This window comes from Chrysemys picta, chromosome 3 (genome assembly GCF_011386835.1).
Source record: "Chrysemys picta bellii isolate R12L10 chromosome 3, ASM1138683v2, whole genome shotgun sequence".
NCBI lineage: Eukaryota > Metazoa > Chordata > Testudines > Emydidae > Chrysemys > Chrysemys picta.
This window is the reverse complement of record NC_088793.1, coordinates 118,870,921-118,893,685: the sequence shown is the minus strand read 5'-3', so window position 1 is coordinate 118,893,685 and position 22,765 is coordinate 118,870,921. Positions and strand designations below refer to the sequence as shown.

The following is a 22,765-nucleotide window of genomic DNA, read 5'->3' as shown; positions in this document are numbered from 1 at the left end:
TTAACCATTGAAATTATAAAAAAAAAAAAAAAAAAAAAAAGAATTCTGCCAAGCCTAAATATAGAGTGGCTTTGAGGAAATTTTAAAGCCAGGAAAGCTTCATTTTCATTGGGATTCCCTTTACAAAATAAATTTTCCTCCCTCTTCATGAATTTTAAAAAGAAATATATGAAAGTAATATAAACTATGGTACACCTATATTGATTTATGATTATGTACACAATATGACTGAGATTCTGGAAACACTCATGCTTAACTTTATGCACTGTGAGTTCAATTGATTTCAGTGAGACTACTCGTATTGCATATAGTTAAGCACACATGCAAGTCTTTGCAGGATCAGTGTATTATACCCTCCTAAAGGTTAGAATTCTCTCTGCTTCTCTGTTTCTCTGCATAAGCCTGGACTACACGATCCAGAAGACAGGTTAATAAACATTCCTATGACAATGCAGAGTAGAGTAGTTAAGATGAAGTACGATGTGCTGCCTAGACTGACCTTTTAGATGCTATTTTCTTACACCTGTAATTTTTGAATAATTAGGGAAGATTTATGGTACTTTTCCAATCCAGCATGAGAGCTGAGACTTTGAAAAAGGGCATCTTTTCTATGCTCATTTTAGAGGTCATTTTGCACATTGGCATAAAATCACCCACAATCACCCATAATTTACCTAGAAAATTAGAGAATTACCTTGAGCTAGCAAGCTGTCCACTCCGCTCTTAGAATATTTGGAGGGGCTGCATGCTTGTCATTTTCTAAGAATAACTCACTATTTCTGTATGCTCACCAAGATCTGCATTTGCAAACTGGTATGACAGCAATAATTTTGAGATTTGGGGAAAGGCAGTAAGAATAACATGCCTTTGTGATTCTCTTAACAAATCCAAACCCTCTGAATTCAGTATAGGGCCACCTCGCTCATCTGTATGTCATTTAAAATTGAGTAAGGATGATTAGAATATAAGACGTATGCATACTGTATTCTGCTGCCAGTCACTATTCCATTTCAGAGTATCTAACCTTGTTTGACATGGAAGCTAATGTAAGCAATTTTAACTGGCACAAGTACTAAAATAGAAAACTAATAATCCTCAGAATCTGGGTTGCCTTTTATGAATGTCAAACATTAAAGAGAACATTCCTTTGAAAAACTTTCATTCTAGGATTCATAGAGACGCTCCACCCCCACCCTCTTTCCATTCATTTTAATATGAACGGACCCATAAGTGCTCTCTGTAATAGTGCGATCCCCATTTTTGTATGACATTCTGACAACAATGTACATTAAAAAGACATTTATTTAATGGAAGATGCTTTTAGGTCCTCTCTTTTTTCCTGAGGTGGGATCATTAGGTTAAGATAAAAAAAGAAAAGTTATCTGTAGCTATTAGAGATTATTTAATGCAGTGAGGTAGATGAGACCCTTTTAGAAAGAAGCCTGACAGTCAGAGGTGGAACAGTCACTGCAATTTTTTTGGTAAGAAAAAACAGCATCAGGTTTTGCAGTATCTATGATAAAAATATAAAGTTCAGTTGAGTGAAATTCACTTCAGAGAGCTGTCTCCAGGAACTAAGCATGCTGGGATGTTAAATCAGGGAATGTGGTACAAATTGTTCACGTATGGTTAGGTATAGAAAGACTATGTTAGAGAGGGGCCTGTGATAGTGAAGCTAGCAGAGAAATGTACAATACATTCGACTGGTGTTCAATTTACTAGACTTAATTGAAGATATCATTGCAATTGAACTATGTGCCCTAGTGTTGCTGACAATAATAAAGAGCCATTTCAAAACATTGCATAGCTCAGTACATTGCACATTAGCTTTTATTATTAAATTAATTTTAGTTTGAGACTATTGGTATGTATTGCGGGAATGTGGAAGGTAAAGATCACTGTGTAATTTGTGTTCATAAGAAAGGCTTTGTTAGGTTAGGTTCCACCTGAAGAGCAGTGATTTTTAAACGAGAAGAAGAGGGTTTAGATATAAAGTAAAAAGCATGCTAGTCACCTCAAAAGAGCAAGTAAAGGCATGGGGCCCAATTCTTGAATCTGATATCAGTGGTTCAAAGGGGTTGTACAGCTGGACTGACCAGCCCCCGTGAACATTTCCTCAGCATGGGGGAATCACTGATTAATGTAGACCTGGCTGTATGCCATCCGGGCCCCAGCATAGGGAGTATGGCTGTTTTATAGGGGTCATGGCCAGAGTACAGCAGCACTACAGAGGTCTCCAGCTGCTCACCAGCCCTTTTGGGCAATTGGCAGTTAGATGCAAGTCAGAGCAGCCCTGAGGCTGCTGTCAGTTACTTTGGGGATTGAACTAGTCCTGTGCCAAGCATAGCTGGGCCAGACCAGAGAATTGGGCTCATGGTTCCTGGAAGGTACTGGCTTGATCCCAGCCCCTGAAGGACCCACTGCCACAGCCAGACTCTTTCCAGACACAATTCTAGTTTCCAGACATAGAGGGAACCTCTCCCACCCCCAAAATAGTTCCTCAGCCAACTCCTGGGATACAGCTCCCAGGCACTTTTTTCCTTTGCCTCTCTCAGTCCCTCCTGCTTCAGGACCTATTGCAGGATTCTTCTGTGCTCTTTTAACTGAGCACTGGCTCCCAGGTCTCACTCTCTGGAAGCTCTTTTTCCCCAGCAGGTTCCTTCTGCCTCCCCTCCCAGGGGACTCTGGCAGCTGCTCCCAGAGAATTTCCTACTGTTCCTGCTCCCCCTTCTTTACTGACTGCCTGACTCTTTTAGCTACAGGTGCTGCCCTGCCCTCTTAATTTGCCACATTCAGAGTATCTGTTCTAGCACAGAGGAGCTGGACTTTTTTCATTTAAAGGGTCCAGCCACCTTGTGACAATCTCTGACCAGAAGAGCTTACAATTTAAGGTTTGTAAGCTCTTCAGACAAATAAGGTTCAGAGGTGGGCAAATAATAATATTGGAAGAGAAGGGACAAAGATTACAAGAATAAGATTATTCGGTCACTGAGATACGCACATCTTGGTTCCTTTAAATCAGAGGGTTTGTTTTCTAAGTTATCTCAATTCTTATAGAAGTACGTTTTATGGGGAGATTTGAGTGCCGGGTGAGAAGTGCTCTGTATATACGTTTAGGTAGAGCTTTCCAGCATAGAAATAGGCACAGAAGTGGAAGTGGGAGAAGAGAGCATCAGTGGTGGATGGTGGGGACAAGGGGAAATACATTATTAGGTAAAGAACCCCAAAACACAACACAACACTACACACACAGTTTTCTCCCCAGGAAGGAGAGAGAGAAAACAACCCACTCATGACAAACATTAGCCACGTTGCTTAATGCACTACTGAAAGTTGCCCAGATAGTACAGTGATGAAGGTGGTTTAGGAAATAATATCGGATACCATCTTGTGAGTAATACAGATATGAAAACTTCCCAATAAAAGTTAATAGCTGTGACATCTCTACTTCAAGCAATATGACGCTCTTTAGAAATGCTGTAACAACATGATATATTGTTTATTATTTAAGTGCCAACAACAGGCTGGACATTGTACTAGTCACAGAATATTCTAGACAATTCCTCCTTTGAAGGGCTGACAATATAAAAGATAAAATGGAGAAGACAAGATGCAGTAGTAAACTTTCAGGAGAGATTAATTTGGAGTTATAATTTATTATTATTATCATCATCACCACCACCATGGCACCACAGAACAAGTGAGTTTATAGAAGGGATTTGAAAGTAGAGAGACTGGTAATTTTGTGCAGTGGGATGAGAAGAGCATTTTATGCATGGGGGTGGCACGGAAAAAGGCATCAAAGCTGCAGTGAAAGGAGGCAAAAAATGAGACATTGAGTCTAGCGTTACTGGCAAAGTAATATGATAATGTAGATGAGAAGCACAACAGATTTGTGATGGTCCTTCAAGACAAGAAAAAGATGTTGAATATTCCAAATTTTATGTTCAGGTGTGAGGAAAAAATTACTTTCCCAGGAAATGAGTTCCTTTTATCTGCAGAAAACAAATAAACATTCAACATTCTTAAAGCCACAGCCACCACAAGAGGTTTAGTGCTTTCTGGATAAATACATAGTTGTCAGAATAGGCCTTTAGTATTTTTATTGCTCAGACAAGATTGTCTGGTACAGTGCGTGGTTAGTGGTTTGGTCTCTGAGTTGTAATGAGTTAGCTGTTAGTAGGGTAGCATTATGTTTTATTGGATGTTTCTCTCCCTTTCTAGAGCTTTTATACTATTGCTTGCAGTTTTTCTATGACATTTTTATGTATCCTCCGTGTATTAATTGAGGGTGAGAGCTTATGAGTTCAGCATTTAAATTTTGGTAATAAAAAAATAAATAAAATGAAAACTGAATGTAGAGGTGTAGCTGAGAAACATTGGACCAGATCCTCAGCTGGTGTAAAATTTCATATTTATCTTCCCTGACACCAGATGAGTTATAACAATTTACACAAGTTAAGGATGTGTCCCATTATCTCTTTTTAACACCAAGATATTGAGAGCAAGAGTGTTTCAGTGTTGAGAATATATAGTGTTGATTGACTGGTTAGCAAGTAATGATTTGAAGTTAAACCTAAAGTACGTAGAATTGTTTGCACACAGCAGAGCAGTGGGGTGACTGAATTACAGGATAGGAAAACAGCTGAGCCACAGAGCTCTGATGGGTATTTCCTGCTGTAAGTACTTGCATTTACTTGTCAACAGTTGTTTAACATAATTTGGGTTGTCCCTTATGTCAGCTCTGACACTTGTATGCAATATCCTTAAGATATATTAACTCTCCAATTCATCAGCAATGCTTACCTGTGATTGAAAGATCTGGCCATTTGATATGAAGCGAGGGGAGTAAGAAATGGAGTGCAGGGTGAAATAATTTTGCGTTAAAATCTCTCAAAGAGGATAATATAACTCAGTTTTCCTCTTATTTCTTCATATAGTATTTTTCACTTGAGCATCAGTGGATGGGGAATTTTTTCCCCCTCAACTAACATCCCAACATGCTTTCTTGCATTGAATTTTTTTGAATTATGGCATCTCTAAAAAACGTTGTCATTTCTTTAAAAATTATTTTGTTTCTTGTTTCTGTATTTTGCCACATTCCAGCAACATTTGTATAAGGAACTGTAGATTCTCTGTCAGAATTTCTCTGAAATCTTTCACTGAAGAATTTAATTAAGAAATATCCAGAGGTATTTGTAATTTTTTTTATTGTTACCTTTTAACACACACAATGCCCTCTTTAATATGTTAGAGGGGATGGCCCAGTGGTCCAAGAAGCATTACATTTGAAATATCTAGGCTCCCTGGACCCAGAGTTCAGAGCAGGACTGAGTCAGCCCTTTACTCTTGAGAGGTAGATACATTGAGTTTGTGTGCAGTTTGTTGTCCTTGATTACCAAGGTCCTGTCTTCTTTTGGGGGACATTATAGATACCCTGGTACTTCCTAAAAGTGAGTTGGCCAAAACATTCCCTTCAGTTTACCCCTTTCCTTGTTTTTCAGCAGGATTTGCATTGGTTCCCTTGCTTCCCAATTGTGGCTGTACTTTAGTAGTGCTATATGTAAAATAGTTTAGGATGAAAAGTGCTATATAAATATACATTTTCTACAGAGAGAAGCCTTCTTTAAAGAAATAGGACATTGATACTGCCCTGCAAAATTTGCCATAAAATTAGACTAGTGGTTTTCAATCTTTTTTTCATTTGAGGACCCCTACAAAGTTTTCGAATGGTGGTGCGGACCCCTTTGGAAATCTTAGGGTATGTCTACACTATGAAATTAGGTCGATTTTATAGAAGTCGATCTTTAGAAAGCGATTTTATACAGTCAATTGTGTATGTCCCCACTAAGCACATTAAGTCGGCGGAGTGCGTCCTCAATACCGTGGCTAGCATTGACTCATGGAGCAGTGCACTGTGGGTAGCTATCCCACAATCCTCGCAGTCTCCGCTGCCCATTGTAATTCTGGGTTAAGCTCCCAATGCCTAATGGGGCAAAAACATTGTTGTGGGTGGTTTTGGGTACATGTCGTCAGTCTCCCCTCCCTCCCTCCGTGAAAGCAACGACAGACAATCATTTCGTGCCTTTTTTCCTGGGTTACCCTTGCAGACACCATAACACGGCAAGCATGGAGCCCGCTCAGCTCACCACTGCTGTTGTGAGTATTGTAAACACCTCGCGCATTATCCTGCAGTATGTGCAGAACCTGGCTAGGAGCCACCAGCACGAGGACGATTGTGAGGAGGACATGGACACAGACATTCCTGAAAACACGGGATGTGGCAATTGGGACATCATGGCTGTACTTGCCACGAATGCATCCCGATTCTTCAGGGCTAATCAAACATTAAACACAATTGCTTTTAACCCCTGTAGTGTAGTTACAAATGTGCACTCACCAGAGGTGCCTTCTCCAGCTTCAGAGTCCGGGAACCTGCCTTGGGAGGGTATTGGCTCTAGGGTGATTAAAAGGTCCTGGCTGCCGGGGAGAACGGATTCTCCACTTGCCTGCTACGCATTCTCCTCCTCCTCCTCTTCCTCATCTACAAAATCCTCCTCCCTGTTGCATGAGACTCCCCCCTTGCAGGTGTCCACGGACAGTGGTGGGGTAGTGGTAGGGTCCACCCCTAGAATGCCATGCAGCTGATCATAGAAGCAGCATGTATGGGGCTTTGACCCAGAGCAACCATTTGCCTCCTTTGTCTTTTGGTAGGCTTGCCTGAGCTCCTTATCTTTCACGTGGCACTGCTGTGTATCCCTATTGTAGCCTCTCTCCACCAGGCCCTGTGCGATTTTGGCATATATATTAGCATTTCTTCTGCTGGATAGGAGTTTTGCCTGCACAGATTCTTCTCCCCATACAGCAATCAGATCCAGTTTCTCCCGTTCAGTCCACGCTGGAGCTCGTTTGCGATTCTGGGACTGCATGTTCACCTGTGCTGCTGAGCTCACCACACTGACCAAACAGGAAATGAAATTCAAAATTTCCTGGGGCTTTTCCTATGTACCTGGCTAGTGCATCAGAGTTGAAAGTGCTGTCCAGAGTGGTCACATTGGAGCACTCTGGGATAGCTTCCGGAGGTCAATACTGTCAAATTGCATCTGCACTACCCCACATTCAACCCATCAAGGTCGATTTTAGCGCTACTCCCCTCACCGGGGAGGACTACAGAAGTCAATTTTAAGAGCGCTTTAGGTTGACGGAACGGGGGTTGGTTGTGTAGACGCATTGCTTATAAAATAGACCTAACACAGCTAAATTCGACCTAACCTCGTAGTGTAGACCAGGGCTTAGACTATGGATGCCCTGGGGTCCTTGGAGCACAGGTTGAAAACCACTGAATTAGACTAACCCTGGAGATGGTGACAACAGGGTTACAACAAATACAGATTTGATTATACTTATTGTTATTTTGATATGCAATGTATGATACAGATTATATTTTAATCTTGCAGCAGACATTTTTATCCATTGAAGCTTGACTCCGTAGACAGAGATAGGAATTTCAGATCTGTTTTTTCCTTGCTATTGCTGTACACTTTACATGCTCCCCTTAAAAAATATAAAAACCAGGATTCCCATTGCATCACATATATTCACATCCTAGGATCAAACAGAATTAAGTTATGTAATATAGTTGAGGGATTTTGTATCCACTTTTTAGAGTCCCTGATTCATATTTATAGACTACCAGGCTTTTATTAAAGTGTCTTTCTCCCATTTAAAATGTTCGTAACCTTTCTTTCTTTCTTTAGGAGGAATATGCACTACAGTCAAAATCTGTACTCCTGCCATTCAAGTAATTTCCCTTCCTCCCCCAAGTAAACATTCTTAGTTATATTATGTCTGTGTAGTAAATCATTTGGAAGCAAAGTATCTAAGGAAGACAGTCTTGCAGAGTTATAAACCCACAGGGTTGTCCTTAGATATGTTTTTTTTCTGACTGGTTAATTGAGATAAAATGTCCACAGGTGGAAAGTCTTAGATTTTAATTGCTTTCGGGGTCTCTCTCTCCCTCTCTCTCTCTCTCTCCATCCCCCTCACCTCAGGCAACCGGGTTTTGTTGAGTAATCCAAGATTGCAAGGTGTATCTGTCTTGATTTGTTTCCTCTACAACAACTGCTGACTAATTTAATATTTTTAACCTCCCTTATAGATCAAAGAATTTCATAATAAAATGCAATCAATATTTCCAGCAATTCCTAAAAGTGCAGAGCACTCAGTCGAATGGGAAGACTTACTGAAATCCAAATGAAGGTGCAGAAAGGATTCAGAATTGTATGCTTCAGTGGGAAAGACTGCAGAACTTGTGGGAAAATCCCATCTAAAAAAATAAGAAAGAAAATCAGACTGATTTGAAGGCATGGAAGTGAGCAAATTAGTGACTGCTGAACATGGGGACGGCAGTTATTATTTTAACCGCAAGAAAACAGTTATGTTTTTGCTGTTACTTTTTCAGCATTGTCATTAGAGTTGAATTGTGGAGAAAAGAACCTTATGGGATACCTTGAAAGAAGAATATAATTGTATGAGAACGTGTTTCAGTAAAACAAAAATCAAACAAGAAACTGATCTTGAGTGGATATTTACAATAAAATATAGTTGCAAACTCTTACCCTCTCTTGCTTCTTGGATAAAATTCTAGGTTGTTTGGAAAATAAGGAACAACAGTAATTTCATTGACATTTACCTGTCTTATTAGGAATAAAGGAGGCTGAGTCCATCACATCAGATCAGTTAATCTAGTCTGTAGCAAAGGCATGTAATGGGTTACCTCAATTCCTGAAGCTAGAGGACATACCTGAACAATACCTATGGAGGGAGGGCTGAACACATCCAACATACCAAGGATATACAGGAAATACCTATCTGGTTTTCTCTATAAAGTGAAGGATGTTCTCTCTATAAAAAACATTTTTTTTGATCCATTATCTATTTTTTTACTGGGACTCTGTAACAACGGGTCTGATAACTTGCACAAGAACCTGTCATGAAAATGTAGATGCTATAAAAGTGTGTGACATCCAGTCTGCCCTATACCACAGACACTTCTCAGCTAAGAAGCCATGTGGGCAGGTATAGGTTTTAGTATCTGTGTGGTTCTTATGGCTCTGCTACCAGGTGAGTCCTAAGTAATGTGTCATTTTTCATGCTGAAATGATCTCATTGTGTGGGTGTAAGCTAAGGAAGAAAAATGTCTAATTCAAATGTATTTGCAGAACTGTAGATCTAAAACAGTTGTAAAAATATTTTTAATATGTAAATTCTTCCAGTGAATTTCTCCCCAATCAGTGATCAGATTTCTTTTATTAATTGCTCAAGGTCCAATTAGCCAGCCATCAGGTTTAATAAAGTGCTGTTGAAGTGTAACCTTTGTGTTTAAACCTTTTCATTTCTAGGAAAGAATATTTTTTAAAAAATCGTAAAGGTCAAATGAATAATAGAGTAGTATGGTTTCTCGCTGTAATATACCACAAAGATATTATCTTTGAAGAAACTGAAGTGTAATAACTGACAGCATTTAAATAGCTTACCCCATGCATTTCAATATTAAACAAATCATGGTGAACACACTCTTCAGCACACATCCAAAGATGGCATTTTTTCATTATTTCTGTTAGTTCATGTACAATATTTACTAACTACTGTATTGCCTAATACTATGGCAGTTTGGTGCTGAGTTGCCAAGATTTAACAGATGGATGTGCCATTTGCAAAGCCAAAGACAATCAAGTGCTAAACAAAATAAGTGCACGTTGCATCATGTCCTTAAAATGGCTAGGCTCTGGTTGAACTGCATTCTTGCTTCCACACAGCTAATAACATTCTTAGGAATAGACCATCTCATATGTGGTAGCACTTCTAAGGTCCAGAGTCCATCACAGATCTTAAGAAGCACCTATACTCTGGATTGACTTCTTTGGTGTTCCTAAATTCAATAGCAGTTACTACTTCTGTTCTTCTAAGCCCATAGGAGTAACCACCATGCTTCTAAGGCCTGGTCTGCACTACAGGGTTAGGTCAATGTAAGCTGCCTTGTGTCTACTTAGCTGTGGAATTGCCTTCACTTAAATTTGGCTCCCACAGACACAAGTCCCTCTCTACGCCGATTTAGTAACACCACTCCCCCAGGCAGCATATAGCCATGGTCAATGTAAGTAGGTTGACACAGTGTCAGTGTAGAAACACCGTTGCTAATGTCAACTGTTACTGGCTTTCAGGACCCATTCCACAATGCCCACACTGACAATACAATTGATACAAACACTCCTAGCGAGGTCGCACACCGCCGACACAAGGAAAGGGTGTGCACACACAAGCGATTTAATTACTGTGATGGCTGTATGCTGATGTAAATTAGGTTTATATAATTTTGTAGTGTAGATATGGTCTAAACCTACAGGCTCCACATATATCACTTTCAGAGCCATTTTTGAATATTTCACAGTATAAATAGTAATATATATCAGATTTTATTAAAAACCTGGGAAAATCCACAGACAAATATTTAAACTAGAATTAAATTATATATATAATGATACAGCAATCTGGTACAGTAGTCTTAGGATATTAAAGCTAATATCAACAGAAACAACTACTGAAAATGAAGAAATACATAGTTCAACTTCTTATACCATCCATGTTAGGGTTCCCTCCCCACTCTGAACTTTGGGGTACAGATGTGGGGACCCGCATGAAAGACCCCCTATGCTTATTTCTACCAGCTTAGGTTAAAAACTTCCCCAAGGCACAAATCCTTTCCTTGTCCTTGGATGGTATTGCTGCCACCACCAAGTGATTTAGACAAAAATTCAGGAAAAGGGTCACTTGGAGTCCCTATTCCCCCAAAATATTTCCCCCAAACCTCTTCATCCCCTTTCCTGGGGAGGCTTGAGAATAATATACCAACCAATTGCCTTTAATATGAGTACAGACCAGACCCTTTATCTTTAAGACACTAAAATCAATCAGGTTCTTAAAAGAACTTTATTATAAAAACAAAAGTAAAAGAAGCACCTCTGCAAAATCAGGATGGAAAGTAACTTTACAGGGTAATAAAAAGATTTAAAACACAGAGGGCTCCCCTTTAGGCTCAGCTTTAAAGTTACAAAAAACAGGAATAAAACTCCCTCTTAGCATAGGGAAAATTCACAAGCTAAAACAAAAGATAATCTAATGCATTTTCTTGCCCTTACTTACAATTTTTGTAACCTTAGATAGATCATTTTAGGTATGTTTTTAGGAGATGTTTTTTCTGCCTGGTCTCTCTCTCAGAGAGGGAACTACAAAGAGAGCACAAACAAAACCTCGCCCCCCCAGATTTGGAAGTATCTTCTTTCCTTATTGGTCCTTTTGGTCAGGTGCCAACCAGGTTATTTGAGCTTCTTAACCCCTTACAGGTAAAGATTCAGTACAGCTGCTCAGGAGGGATTTTATGTTACCCTTAGCTGTATGTTTATGACAATCCATAACTCTGCATTATTTATTCACATTTTGTCTGATGCAGCTTTACTTGCAAGGAAAAGTTTGTGTAAAAAAGACAGAGAGTGCATGTTTTGTAAATCAGATTCCAATCCATGTGAAAAATGTGGATTGCTGATCTTTTTTAACTTGTGCTGTGGCTATAATCCACTGGATATACATGTCACTCTTCCTGTGCCATTTTCCTGCTTTTTGTTACCATATTTAGCATGGATGCTACCTGAAACCATAATAACATCTCAGAAGGCTTGCATACTTCTGCACAAAAAGAGAAGCAGGAAGGCAAGAATTACATCAGCGTGGCTAAACGGAAAGGCTCAAGAGATTATTCAAACCAAACTGAATTTGGAAAAGCTAACTCTAGTGAAGCAAATAAAAGGGAGCATAAACTATAGCAGGCAGTACATAAGAAGAAAATTAGAAGGGCTAATGGATTTCAAAGAACATGTAGCTAATGGTATACAAACAAACAAACAAAAAAGTTCTTTAAGTGTCTCAAAAGCAGTAAGCCTGTGAAAGAATTGATGGGCCCTTAATGACCTAATTTTGGCACCTTCCACTGATTTAAACCAGTCATGAGTGCTGAGCACCTCTGCAAACTTAGGCCATGAAAATACACACAGAGCAGACTGGCCCTGGGTTTTTAAGCCCCCGGAGAGTTAAATGTGTGAACTTCAATTAAGGATGAAGAGCTGAATCAATACTGCTGAGTTTGAACCTGTTGCTGTGGGCATTCTAGATGTTTCAAACCTGATGCGCAGGCCAGTAAGCAATCCCATCTGGGTAAAATGGTATATATTAGCATTTGGAATTAAGCTGACAGAAGTTTTTTGTAATTTGTCTATTTCTTTTATACCAGAGGCATATTGTTAAACATTCCTCCCCCCCCCATTAACTAATTTAACAGATAATGTTATCCTTTATGTGAGCACCATCTGTGTATTGTGTTCTGAATGTTCCTGGCTATGGAAGAGCAGAAATTATATGGAATTTCAACTTTGCTTTAATGTCATTATCTTGGGCAGAGTATGACAAACAATCACATTTATCGTCTGGAGCCCACCATCAGCCTATTAACCAGGAAGACATTTTTCACAGACTTAAAAAGAAACAAAGCAGATATTATCTCCCCACAAGCAATCCATTTCATGGGTGCTGAGCACTAGAAACATAAAAAGGGCTGAATGAGACAAGGTATTTCCACTTTATATCCAAATTAAGAGGGATTTTAGTCAACAAGGCCCATTTTAGGGGTTAATCCTGAAATCCTGAACTTGAATGCACGAAAGAGCTGTTGTAAAAAGCAGAAGAGAACTTGGTTTGAAGTAATTTTTCCATGCATACAAAAAACAAATTTTGTTGGGCCATTTATTACTACCAAATAGGGGTACTGTTAATTTAAGTTTCAAGAGAACAGGTCAGTTATTCATTAAACTGGTAAGTAGGCCACTTGGCCTCGTTTCATCCTATGTGTTTTTCTGATAATCCAGGCGATGGGGAAGGATACAACAATTAATAGTTTTAGTATATAAAACAATATTCCTCCTATGGCTATCTAGCCCTAGACCTCAAGACAATCATGAAAAGAATTAAGGAGAGACAGAACCAACCCTAACTGATTGTAACAAACTATATATTCACTGCCCAAAACTCTGTTGATACAGTGTACAGGTTGAGTAACAGTGCCTGGTACCTTCCAGAATGTTAAATGCACCAATACTTAAAACCTCTGCAAAACAGGAAATAAAGCATTACAGTAAAACAAATTTAAACCTTTGAAAAATGCACCTCTCATCCCCACCTTAACTCTGCCCTCCTGGAGTTGGCTTTGGGCCTGGGGACTAAACCAAGTCTGACCCATGCCAAACAAAAATCTGCTATTTTCTGTGTTGTGTCCCACACAACGCTCATAAACCCCATACCCTCCCTCTGCTAGGTATAGCTGTATTGGATCTGGGATCAGGTGCAGCGAGTCGCCAGAGGTTGCACTGACATCTGAGAAGTGCAGCTGCAGCTAGAAGAATCAGGATGCGTTTTTCCTGGGCTGTGCTATGTAGGCTGTCCAAGTAGATGGACATACAGGCATCTCTTGGCTCTAAAATCTATGAATTATGAAATTTTTTTAGCTGCTACAATGGCTGCAACTTTCACTTCCAGAGGCCAGCATTCCACTACATATGTCAAGAAAACCGGGGAAGTTAAGAGAGCTTCAACCCTTTGTAAAACTTGCATGTTCTCAGTGCCCATCAGAACTCCACATCTGCATTGGATCCCCATTCTTCTGTACTGCACTGTTGTCCTGAGGAGTTCTAGCAGTCGGGTGGCACACATCTGTCTGCCCCAAATGCTCAATCAGGGCTAACTGAAGATGATGGCGTGGAGGGAATCCCTCTGACAAGGCTGAATAGGTGTTACCATCTGGCAGGACTTTGGTGGTTTGCCTAGAGTAGGTGAAGTGGTTGAGTCTAGTCTAGTTTATATAAGTTCTTACATCACCCTCATCATAAGTTTAGTGTTTGCTAAGCCTGTCCTAAACTCAACCTTTATTCTAGTGCAGAGACAACCTAAGTGTCACCCCCCCAACACACACATTATTCCTGTGCACTTTTCACACTATCCAACAAATGCTCAGGAAGGGTGAAGTCCTATGATCTCACACAGGCAGTCAGTGTGTCATTGCTTGAAGAGGAGAGAGTGAAGCTTATGGCACAAAGAACAGGAGTACTTGTGGCACCTTAGAGACTAACAAATTTATTAGAGCATAAGCTTTCGTGGACTACAGCCCACTTCTTCGGATGCATAACACATTTTCAGAAAGCTACCAAGGGAAGGACTCAAATTCTCAGTACATAGGTATGGCTCAGCTCCAATGGCCATAGCACATCACCTTAAGTCACCTGGCTACTATGCTGGCCGGCTGCCTGCAAACATTCTGGCTTGCTACAGAGTTCCAGTTCTGCTGCACACATGCAAATGACTTTCTCTAGCACATCAGGTTGTCTCAAACCTCACTGGAAAGCCTGAATAAATTTTTAAATATTGCCAGACACTAGCTCAGATCAAACCTGAGGTGGTGACACATCAGTTTTGGAAGAACCAGAGCCATTCTCTCAGCCCCAGGCATGAACAAAATAAGTTAGACAACCCATAAAATGTTGCTGTCATGATAGCCTCCCCAAAAAACTATTTCTGAAACCCCTTGCTTAAATGACCCCAAATTTAGACCATTAACCCTACTCCAAATCCTGATGACGCATAGCAAATTTCAAAGCAATCTGAATATGCATGTAGATATTAAAGCACTTAGGGAAAAATCAGCTGTTGAAGTCTCAGCCTTTACTAAAGTGGTGCTACAGTGCCATTCTAATGTTGTAACTCCTTAGCTGTGTAATGGTTATGCCTTATTTTCTGTATATTCCACCTTTAAATCTCTAAGGACTCTGAAGACATACCTCTTGTGTATGTTCAGTGCAGCATATCAAAGGAGACACACCCTGCATGCTCTAACCATGGAGACATTGGTTCTTACTGGTATAGTTAGTTCTCTTAAACTAAATTAAAGGTTATACTGACTGAAAGCATCTATTTGATTTTTTTATATATGGAAACACATATCAATACACAGAGTGAGCAGTCACTTCATTTTAACAATCTCCCCCAGGATTTGTTAATCATCTCCTGGCCAATAGCACATTTTCTATGAGAGTTTAAGAGCAGGACAGGTTGGTAGTCAGTGAAAAACAGGAAATGGAGGAGATCCTTTGCAGTGCATTTATTTCTGCTGCATTATGCTTCACACTTAATTTGAATTTTACCTTACTTGTAAAATCACAATGGAACCTTTTTTCATTGTTTTGCTGACTCTTTCCATATAGGATAATTCTGATTTCAAGCCCGCAAGTTCTTATCCAGTGCAACTGATCTTAATTTACCTGTTTCTCTTCAATGATGCCTCCATAGATCTTTGCCACATAGATTAAAGTAGGTTCGTGACTTCTCTCCTTCACCTTATTTGTTGGCTAGGAAACTATTTGGATAAAGTGGACTGAATCAGAGGTTCCTTTCTTCAGACTATGGACCAGACTACTCTACTCAGTTACATGGCCTATTGTTTGATATTTTGTATCATTCATCTCAAGAACAATCTGTGGATGGGATATGCAAAAAATCTGGGATCCAGTCATTTAACTCTTGCAGAAGAAACCCAGACCACTTTCTTGATGAGTGTCTGTGCTTTGGCCTTTTAGCCCTTGACTTCATGTTTCATTGTGCTCCATATTTTGTTTCCCGTTAAGTAGGGCAGTTGCCACTCCCACACATACACTTTTACTTTGCTTTCCCCCCTTAATTTCCTTTTCCGCCCAATTTAATGTAAAAATAATGGCCATGGTTTTCAGGAAGCAACAAGTGATTTTAAGTGCCTTGATTTTGAATGTCAAACTTGAGAAGCCGTAACAGGGGCTAATATTCAGAGAAGAGGGCTCAGCACTTTCTGAGAAGCAGGCTCCTGCAAAGTGTTTCAGGTTGGGTACTCAAGTAACTGAGGCACCAAATTAAGTGGCTGAGAAGCTGCTCTGTATGTGCCCACTCCCAACGCATCTAGGGTTAGTGAGGTTGAAAAGCATCTATCAGCCAGGAATGATGGGGCCCCACTGGACTGCAGACATTTTTCCTGGATTAGGGTCTTTGACATCCTCTGCAAACAGATACAGATTTACCTCAAAGACTTCTGCACATAAATCCTTAGGCACATGATTTGGTCCTCTCTCCCAACCCCTCTTCAGGGGAAGACAAGTTGCTTAGGCAACTCCCCACCCTGCCTTCAGCCACCCAGATCCCTTGATTAACTGAACCTCCCACTGTCTGAAGGTTTCAGGCATCTATAAAGACTCTCAGATAATTAAGGCTCTACTGCATTTCAAAGCTAACGATTAGCTGAGTAAGCCATTACCATAATGTCTGACTGATGATATGATCAATTAGGGATGGGAAGATGAGTTACAGTAGAGTAACTGGAAAGGCAAATGATCTCATACAGAAGAGCTTTTTCATCTGTAGCTTCTATGACTGCATGACAAAAAAATAAAACTAGCGAAGAAAGCTTAAGGTTACACACTGCCTTCAGTAAGAACGAATCAATATGAAATACAAACTCTATTAAAATTAGTTACTGTAAGTGACTTAGAAAAATTCCAGGTCCAGGTGTTTAACGGATATGCACAAAAATGTCTGCCCTAGTAACTGTAGCTTTGTTTGATATGTATGAGGCCTTTAATATTTTATAACAGTGATGGTTGTGCTCAGTTAAAGGCAGAAGCTTAAAAAAAATAAAATCCCAGAAAACACTTTGTCTTCCAAGTCAGCATTATGTAATATTTCAAATGTGATACATACTCCTTTGAAGGCTTTGCCACCTGGTAACATTAGTGTAATCTAGAAAGATGTTTCATCTAGATAGATAGATAGATAGATAGATAGATAGTGTTAATGCTTCATCTGAAACAAAATCAGGAGCTGAATAGGAAGAGTGTTATAGAGAAAGACATTGGGGAACATAGCTATCACACAAATTTTCAGTGAAGCCTAAGCAGAAATGCCTGGAGTATCAGATCTTAAGAGAACGTAATGTACTCCAGAAAGGGTAGAGATACTGCATCCTAATATATTCAATATTTTCCTCTGACATAAACTTAATGATTATTCCATATATTTTACTCTATCTCTGAATTAATTTTGGTTGGAAACCATTACACATTAATGATCAAATATGACTAAACTCCAGCTCACTCGTTTTCTTAGGTTACTAGATGTCTGCTGTGAGGCAGCTTTGTTGCAGAACGTCATTTATAACAGCTTTGGCTAATGTGTTAATATTCCTCCATCCTGCACCACTGTATAAGGCATGCTCAGCGCTTAAAAAAAAAATAAACCTAAGCTTAAAGGGGCATAATCATGCAGTTTGGATCTAATATTTTACTTAATGGCAAATGCTGCCATTCTTAACTGCTGCAGTAAGAGTTTGCTTGAGTAAAGATGGCAGCATTTAGTCAAAAATATTCTCCAGATTGTAGATTATATCCTGAGAAGTGCTGAGCACCATCAAGTCCCATTTGACCCCAGCCTCGTGTGTTGGTTTTTAATAGCTATCACTTCAGCTTTCAATAATGTTTTAGATAATGGATGATCTCTAATTACAGCCTCAATTTCTCCTGGCCAAAGTTCATAAATTGAGGGACCCCCAGAGCTTGTCACTTTAAGACCAAGCATACGCTAGGTAGACATAGATTCAAGTAGAATAGAACTCATAGAATCATACAGGGCCAGCCCACAACATTTTGGCACTTGAGGCGGGGAGCTCAAATGATGCCCCCAGACTCCCTTGCTTGGGCCAAAACTTTGAAAAGTCTCAATTCTGCCTTCTTCCGGTTCTACTCCTCTCATGGTACTACTCTGCGACCTACTCCAATAAAGGAGAACTAACAACTTAAAATGCCTTGTTCAAAAATTTTAAGTAACACTTAACTTTCAAATGCCTGAACAGCAAATGTAGCTTTTCTTGTCTGCATAGTAAACACTGGCATTTTTATCTGTTTGAATCAAAGTGGTGCTTTCCGTGCCTTCTTGATTGCAAAGATTTGAACTGCTTCCTGAAGGTCCACGTCTGGGCCACCTCATGCTCTATTGAGATGGTTGCAAGGCCGACCAGCCTCTCCTGTGTCATTGTGGAGCTTAGATGTGTTTTTATTAACTTCAGCTTGGAGAAGCTGCCTTCTCCACTGGCAACTGTTACAGGCAGTGCTAGAAGTATGTGCAGAGCAACAAAAGCATTTGGAAAGAGGGTGGTCATCTTATTTGTGCACATATGTTCAGAACAGCCTTTGGAGTTGATCCTGCTGAAATGTATCTTGAAAGGGCTTTCAGTTCATCACCTAAATCACTCGTATCAATATTGCGCATGTCATCATGTGTCAACACTATCTATAGTGCCCTGCATTGCTGGTGTGGGTCTTCTTCAGGTATAGTGAGAAGTTTTGGAATATCATACAACATCCAAAATATACTGCTGTGTTCCTTGAGCTGCATGAAACGTTCAACTGACTGTATTGCACAATCTAGCACCTGGTTAAAGAATTCAACTTTGAATTGTTGTTTGGGGTCTCTTATGGGATTATCCCGTGCCTCATAATCAAAATGTCTTCTTCTTCGGTGACTCTTGCATTCTTGAATGGGTGGGAAAATAGCTTCAGTGTGAAGTTCCTCTGCCAACTTCTGTGCACTCTTCAGAACATTTTGAAATCCCTCATCTGACCGGTAAGACTGTAGGTATGACTTTGCTTTGTCCAGTTGTTCCATTGCTCCAGATATATCAAGGTCAACACCTTGTAAGCAAGAGACTCCAACATTTATTTAAAATGGTATGTCATGCCACAACACTAAGCCACACAGAAATTTGAAGTTATGTATGTTTCTGGTGATTCCATTTCCCTCTGCCACTGTTCTCCCACGAACAGTTCCTGTCATAGCATTATCCTCCATAATGGCAACTATAGCATCATCTATCTTCCCAATTTGGTGTTTGATAGGCTTTATCGCTTCCACTCGACTTTCCCATCGTGTGGCACTCAGTGGTTTCAGTGTCAGAGAGAATGTTCCCAGATGTTGCTTCAAAATTTGCCATCGATGAGTTGATGCAGAGAAAAATACATAGATGCTTTGAATTACATTTACAAAAATTCAGCAGCCTCACTAGAAGCTGATGCTGCATCACTGACCACCAAGTTCAATGAATGAGAACTGCACGGGACAAAAAAAGCTCGAGGGTTTAACTCTCGGATCCGTGTCTGAACTCCTCTCTTCTTTCCTCTCATGTTGGCACCATTATCGTAGCCCTGACCTCTCTTGTCAGCTATCGCAATTCCCATATCTTCCAGCTTTTTAAGAAGCACATTTGTCATACCAGCTCCTGTAGTATCATCAATGTCAATAAATTCTAGAAAATGCTCTCTGACAGTCACCATTGCAGGGACATTTTCACTAGGTTCTGTTATTGGTACAAAACTCACCATTAAAGTCATTTGTTCCTTATGGCTGTTGTCAAGTGTGCAGTCCAAAATAACAGAGTAATATCTTGCTGACTTCAGATATGCCACAATCTTCTGTTTGACTTTTGCCAGTAACTGTATAATCTCCTTTTGAATTGTTTTTCCAAGTTAGTGGTGTGTGTACATTTCTTGGGTGGTGACTCTTCTTAGATGCTCCTGGAGTACAGCATCAAACTCAGCCATCAGCTCCACAATTTTAAGGACGTTTCCATTGTTTGGCACATACAGGTGATCTGAAGTGCCACGCAGTGCTAGGTTTTGATAAGCAAGCATTCTCAATGAGCCTTTTCAGAACATTTTGCCAGTAAAGAGACTGATGCAATCTTCTCTTGATGCTGATCATCTATGGTGGCCTTTAACCATAGTCTCATCTCAAGCTCTTTCCACCTATGGAATGCTCTCTGGTGATTTGCTGCCTTCTCATAGCATCCCAGATTTCTAGCCAGATTTTTCCAGTCCTTTGTTTCTGTAGAACCCAGTGTGGCTGGAATATTAGACTGGAAGAGTTTGCAAGAAAAACAGTATGCAGCATTCTGGGTTTTTGAGTACATAAGCCATGGCCTCTCCACTTTGTCACCATTGCGGATTTCACGCCAGTAATGTGTTGGATGGGAACTTCTATTTTCATTGTCTTTGGGGAACATGAAGTTTTTCACTTGCTGTAGCCCATGCAGTACAAGGAAGTCCCTCAGGCTATTGCGCAAGTGGGTCCACAGTTCTGGATCCTCTAGACTTAAGCAACAAAACTCAGCAGCAGCTGTTTCTTGCGCCTCCACCACACTCTTCTCTGATCTACACTTTTCTTCAGGAATGTGCATGGTTACATCCATTTGAGATGGAGATATGGATGCTGCAGTAGCTGCCAGGTCACCTGCACTCTGACTAACTGGAAGATCAGGCATCTCCTCACCACTCACATCCTCACTGGGGCCGGAAGGCTCATCGTGAATATTTGTGTCTATGTATCTCAGGAGAGCTCCTTCCTGCTTAGATAGACAAGCTTCCTTTGCTTGCTTTCTTTTTCTGAATGCTGTCCCAGAGGGACGTTTTCTTTTTTCACTCATGACTGCTGTTCTGTGCTAGCTATAGTAGCTCTCAACACTCAGTTGAAGGGGACAAATAAGCAGGCTGGTAGTAGGGCCTGAGTGAGGGAAGATATCAGCGTCTTAAGGGCCTAATGGGCTCCTAATACTTCAGTTGACTGCCTGTTCTCCTCAAGTGGGTTCAGGGAAGCAGCAGGAAACAGGAAGCTCCCTGAGAAGCTGGTGTTAATCAGTCCAGGCTCCTGGGGGTGCTAGAGGCTCCTCCTCCTCTCTCTCTCTGCAGCTCCTGCTGCTTTCTGTTATTCCCTCTCAGCTTTACTCCTGCCTGCCTGTTATGTTTCTTGTGCCCTCCTTCCTCCAGCACAGCACTCCACCATCTCTGTGCATCCAGAGCAGAGAGAATACATATGTACCAGCAGCAGACACAATTTTCTACACTCTGGGTCCTAGTGGCACCCCCCCAGTCTGGCACCTGAGGCAGCCGCCTCAGTTCGCCTCATGGTAAGGCCAGCACTGGAATCACAAAACTGGAAGGGACCTCGAGAGGTCATCTAGTCCATACTGTTGGCTCCATTTTTCCAAATACTGAATTGTACTCAGAAATATAAAAATACATTATATATTTTCCTGATATTAGTTTTCCATTTAAACCATTGCAATTGCTGTAGTTGCCACAGGGTACTGCCCTACTGCGGTTTGAAGGCGCTGGTGCATATAGTTATTAATGGGATACAGAACCATCTCTGTATTCAAATGATGAAAAAAGTTTGAGAAACCCTGTATGAGCTTGCTTTCCCATTTAAATAACATTGTTAAGGAAGGCGGCAACATCCCTTGGCAAACAAACTAAATGCATTTCACTGGAAATTTATTCCTGAAAAATACGACTGTATCGGTAGCATAGCATTATGTGCAAGTTCCCTGGGAACCTTTACTAAAAATGCTGCCATTTGGTGCAATCTAGCCCATTTCACAGGTAAAACCCTTGTTCTTTAGAAGTATTTTTATGATCCCCCAAGTCTCAGACAAGGATGATTTAGCTACATCTATATAAGGGTGAGCTCCAACTGTGGTAGAGAAGTCATCCAACACATCACTGCACCTGGTTGTGTTACTGTACATTGGCTAACTGCAGAATCCAGAGACGAATGTGTGTATTCCATCCACAATAAGTAAATAACTCTTCTCTTCAGTTTGGTGACTGAATTTTAAGAAAGGGGTCTGAGAGCCCCCTACAAGCAGAACTCCTTCCTGAAATGTTTATAAAATCCATCTTTCAGGACAAATGAAAATATTGTGAATGGCAGGTTTTAAATATCTCCCAGCACACTGATGCAACACAATCTCTTTCCTTCTCACCTACAGGAGTCTGTTACTGACCACTGAAACAATGTCATGTGTTTAAATTTCTGCAAGAAGGCATAATGAAGATGAACTCCTCACTCCACTGAGGTGCTGGTACAGCAGCTCTTCAGAAGTATAGGATCTGTGCAGAAGACCAGTGAAGCCTAATTTATCAGAATACAAGGCTACAGAAAAAGGGGAGTGGGGAATGGTGGTGGTGGTGGTGGAGGGGTACAGTAGCTAATGATTAGGAAGTACTTGAAAAATAAATCTGAACAAAACACCAGAACATGCAATGTTGTCCTGTAATACATTTGAAATTACCTTTTACTCCCTGTTTTATTTTAAGTTGCTGTGCTGACAGTCAGCCGTATTCTTCTTATTATTAAAAAATAGCCTCTTCACTCTCAGCAGATGTTCAGGTCTTTCAATATGTCTGTTCTGTAACTCCCCATAACGCTAATAATGTGTCTAGTAATGTTAGGTCCACAAGTTTACTTATGTTACTTCTACAATATCTGTAGCATTCCCCTTCAATTCTGAATATAAAACATCTTCAGGTTTCAATGCTTAGAGGGAATGGTTTTCAGATGTCCTCATAAAACAGCCTTTGCAGCTTCCCTAAAGGGCAACAATTATAATCCCTTGAGTCCGCATCCATTCTAAAATATTAAACCAAAGCCTTACCTATCTCTGCCATAACTCCAAGATCTTGTAAAAGACATCTGTTGCCCTGGTTATATTACATTATATTAACAAAGGATTTGGGAGTAGAATTTATACCTGCTGCTA

At 40.3% G+C, this 22,765-nt stretch overlaps 1 protein-coding gene across 6 annotated transcripts in view; it reads left to right on the top strand.

Annotated features, from left to right (window-relative positions):
* TMEM242 (transmembrane protein 242) overlaps positions 1 to 22,138 on the top strand; it is a 45,172-nt gene extending 23,034 nt beyond the window's left edge. The window contains exons 4-6 of one of the 6 annotated variants that reach the window (XR_006173997.2): positions 6,111 to 6,159; positions 7,758 to 7,801; positions 8,159 to 9,372. Coding sequence is in view for 5 of the 6 variants with exons in the window: in XM_008177681.4 (XP_008175903.2) it covers positions 7,758 to 7,801; positions 8,159 to 8,246 (132 nt within the window). In the remaining variant the exon portion in view is untranslated. Of the gene's footprint in view, positions 1 to 6,110; positions 6,160 to 7,757; positions 7,824 to 8,158; positions 9,373 to 21,994 lie in introns of those variants that run through there. The other 5 variants (XM_008177681.4, XM_042848280.2, XM_042848282.2 and 2 more) reach the window with 5 other exon arrangements.
* The last annotated feature ends 627 nt before the right edge of the window (positions 22,139 to 22,765 follow it).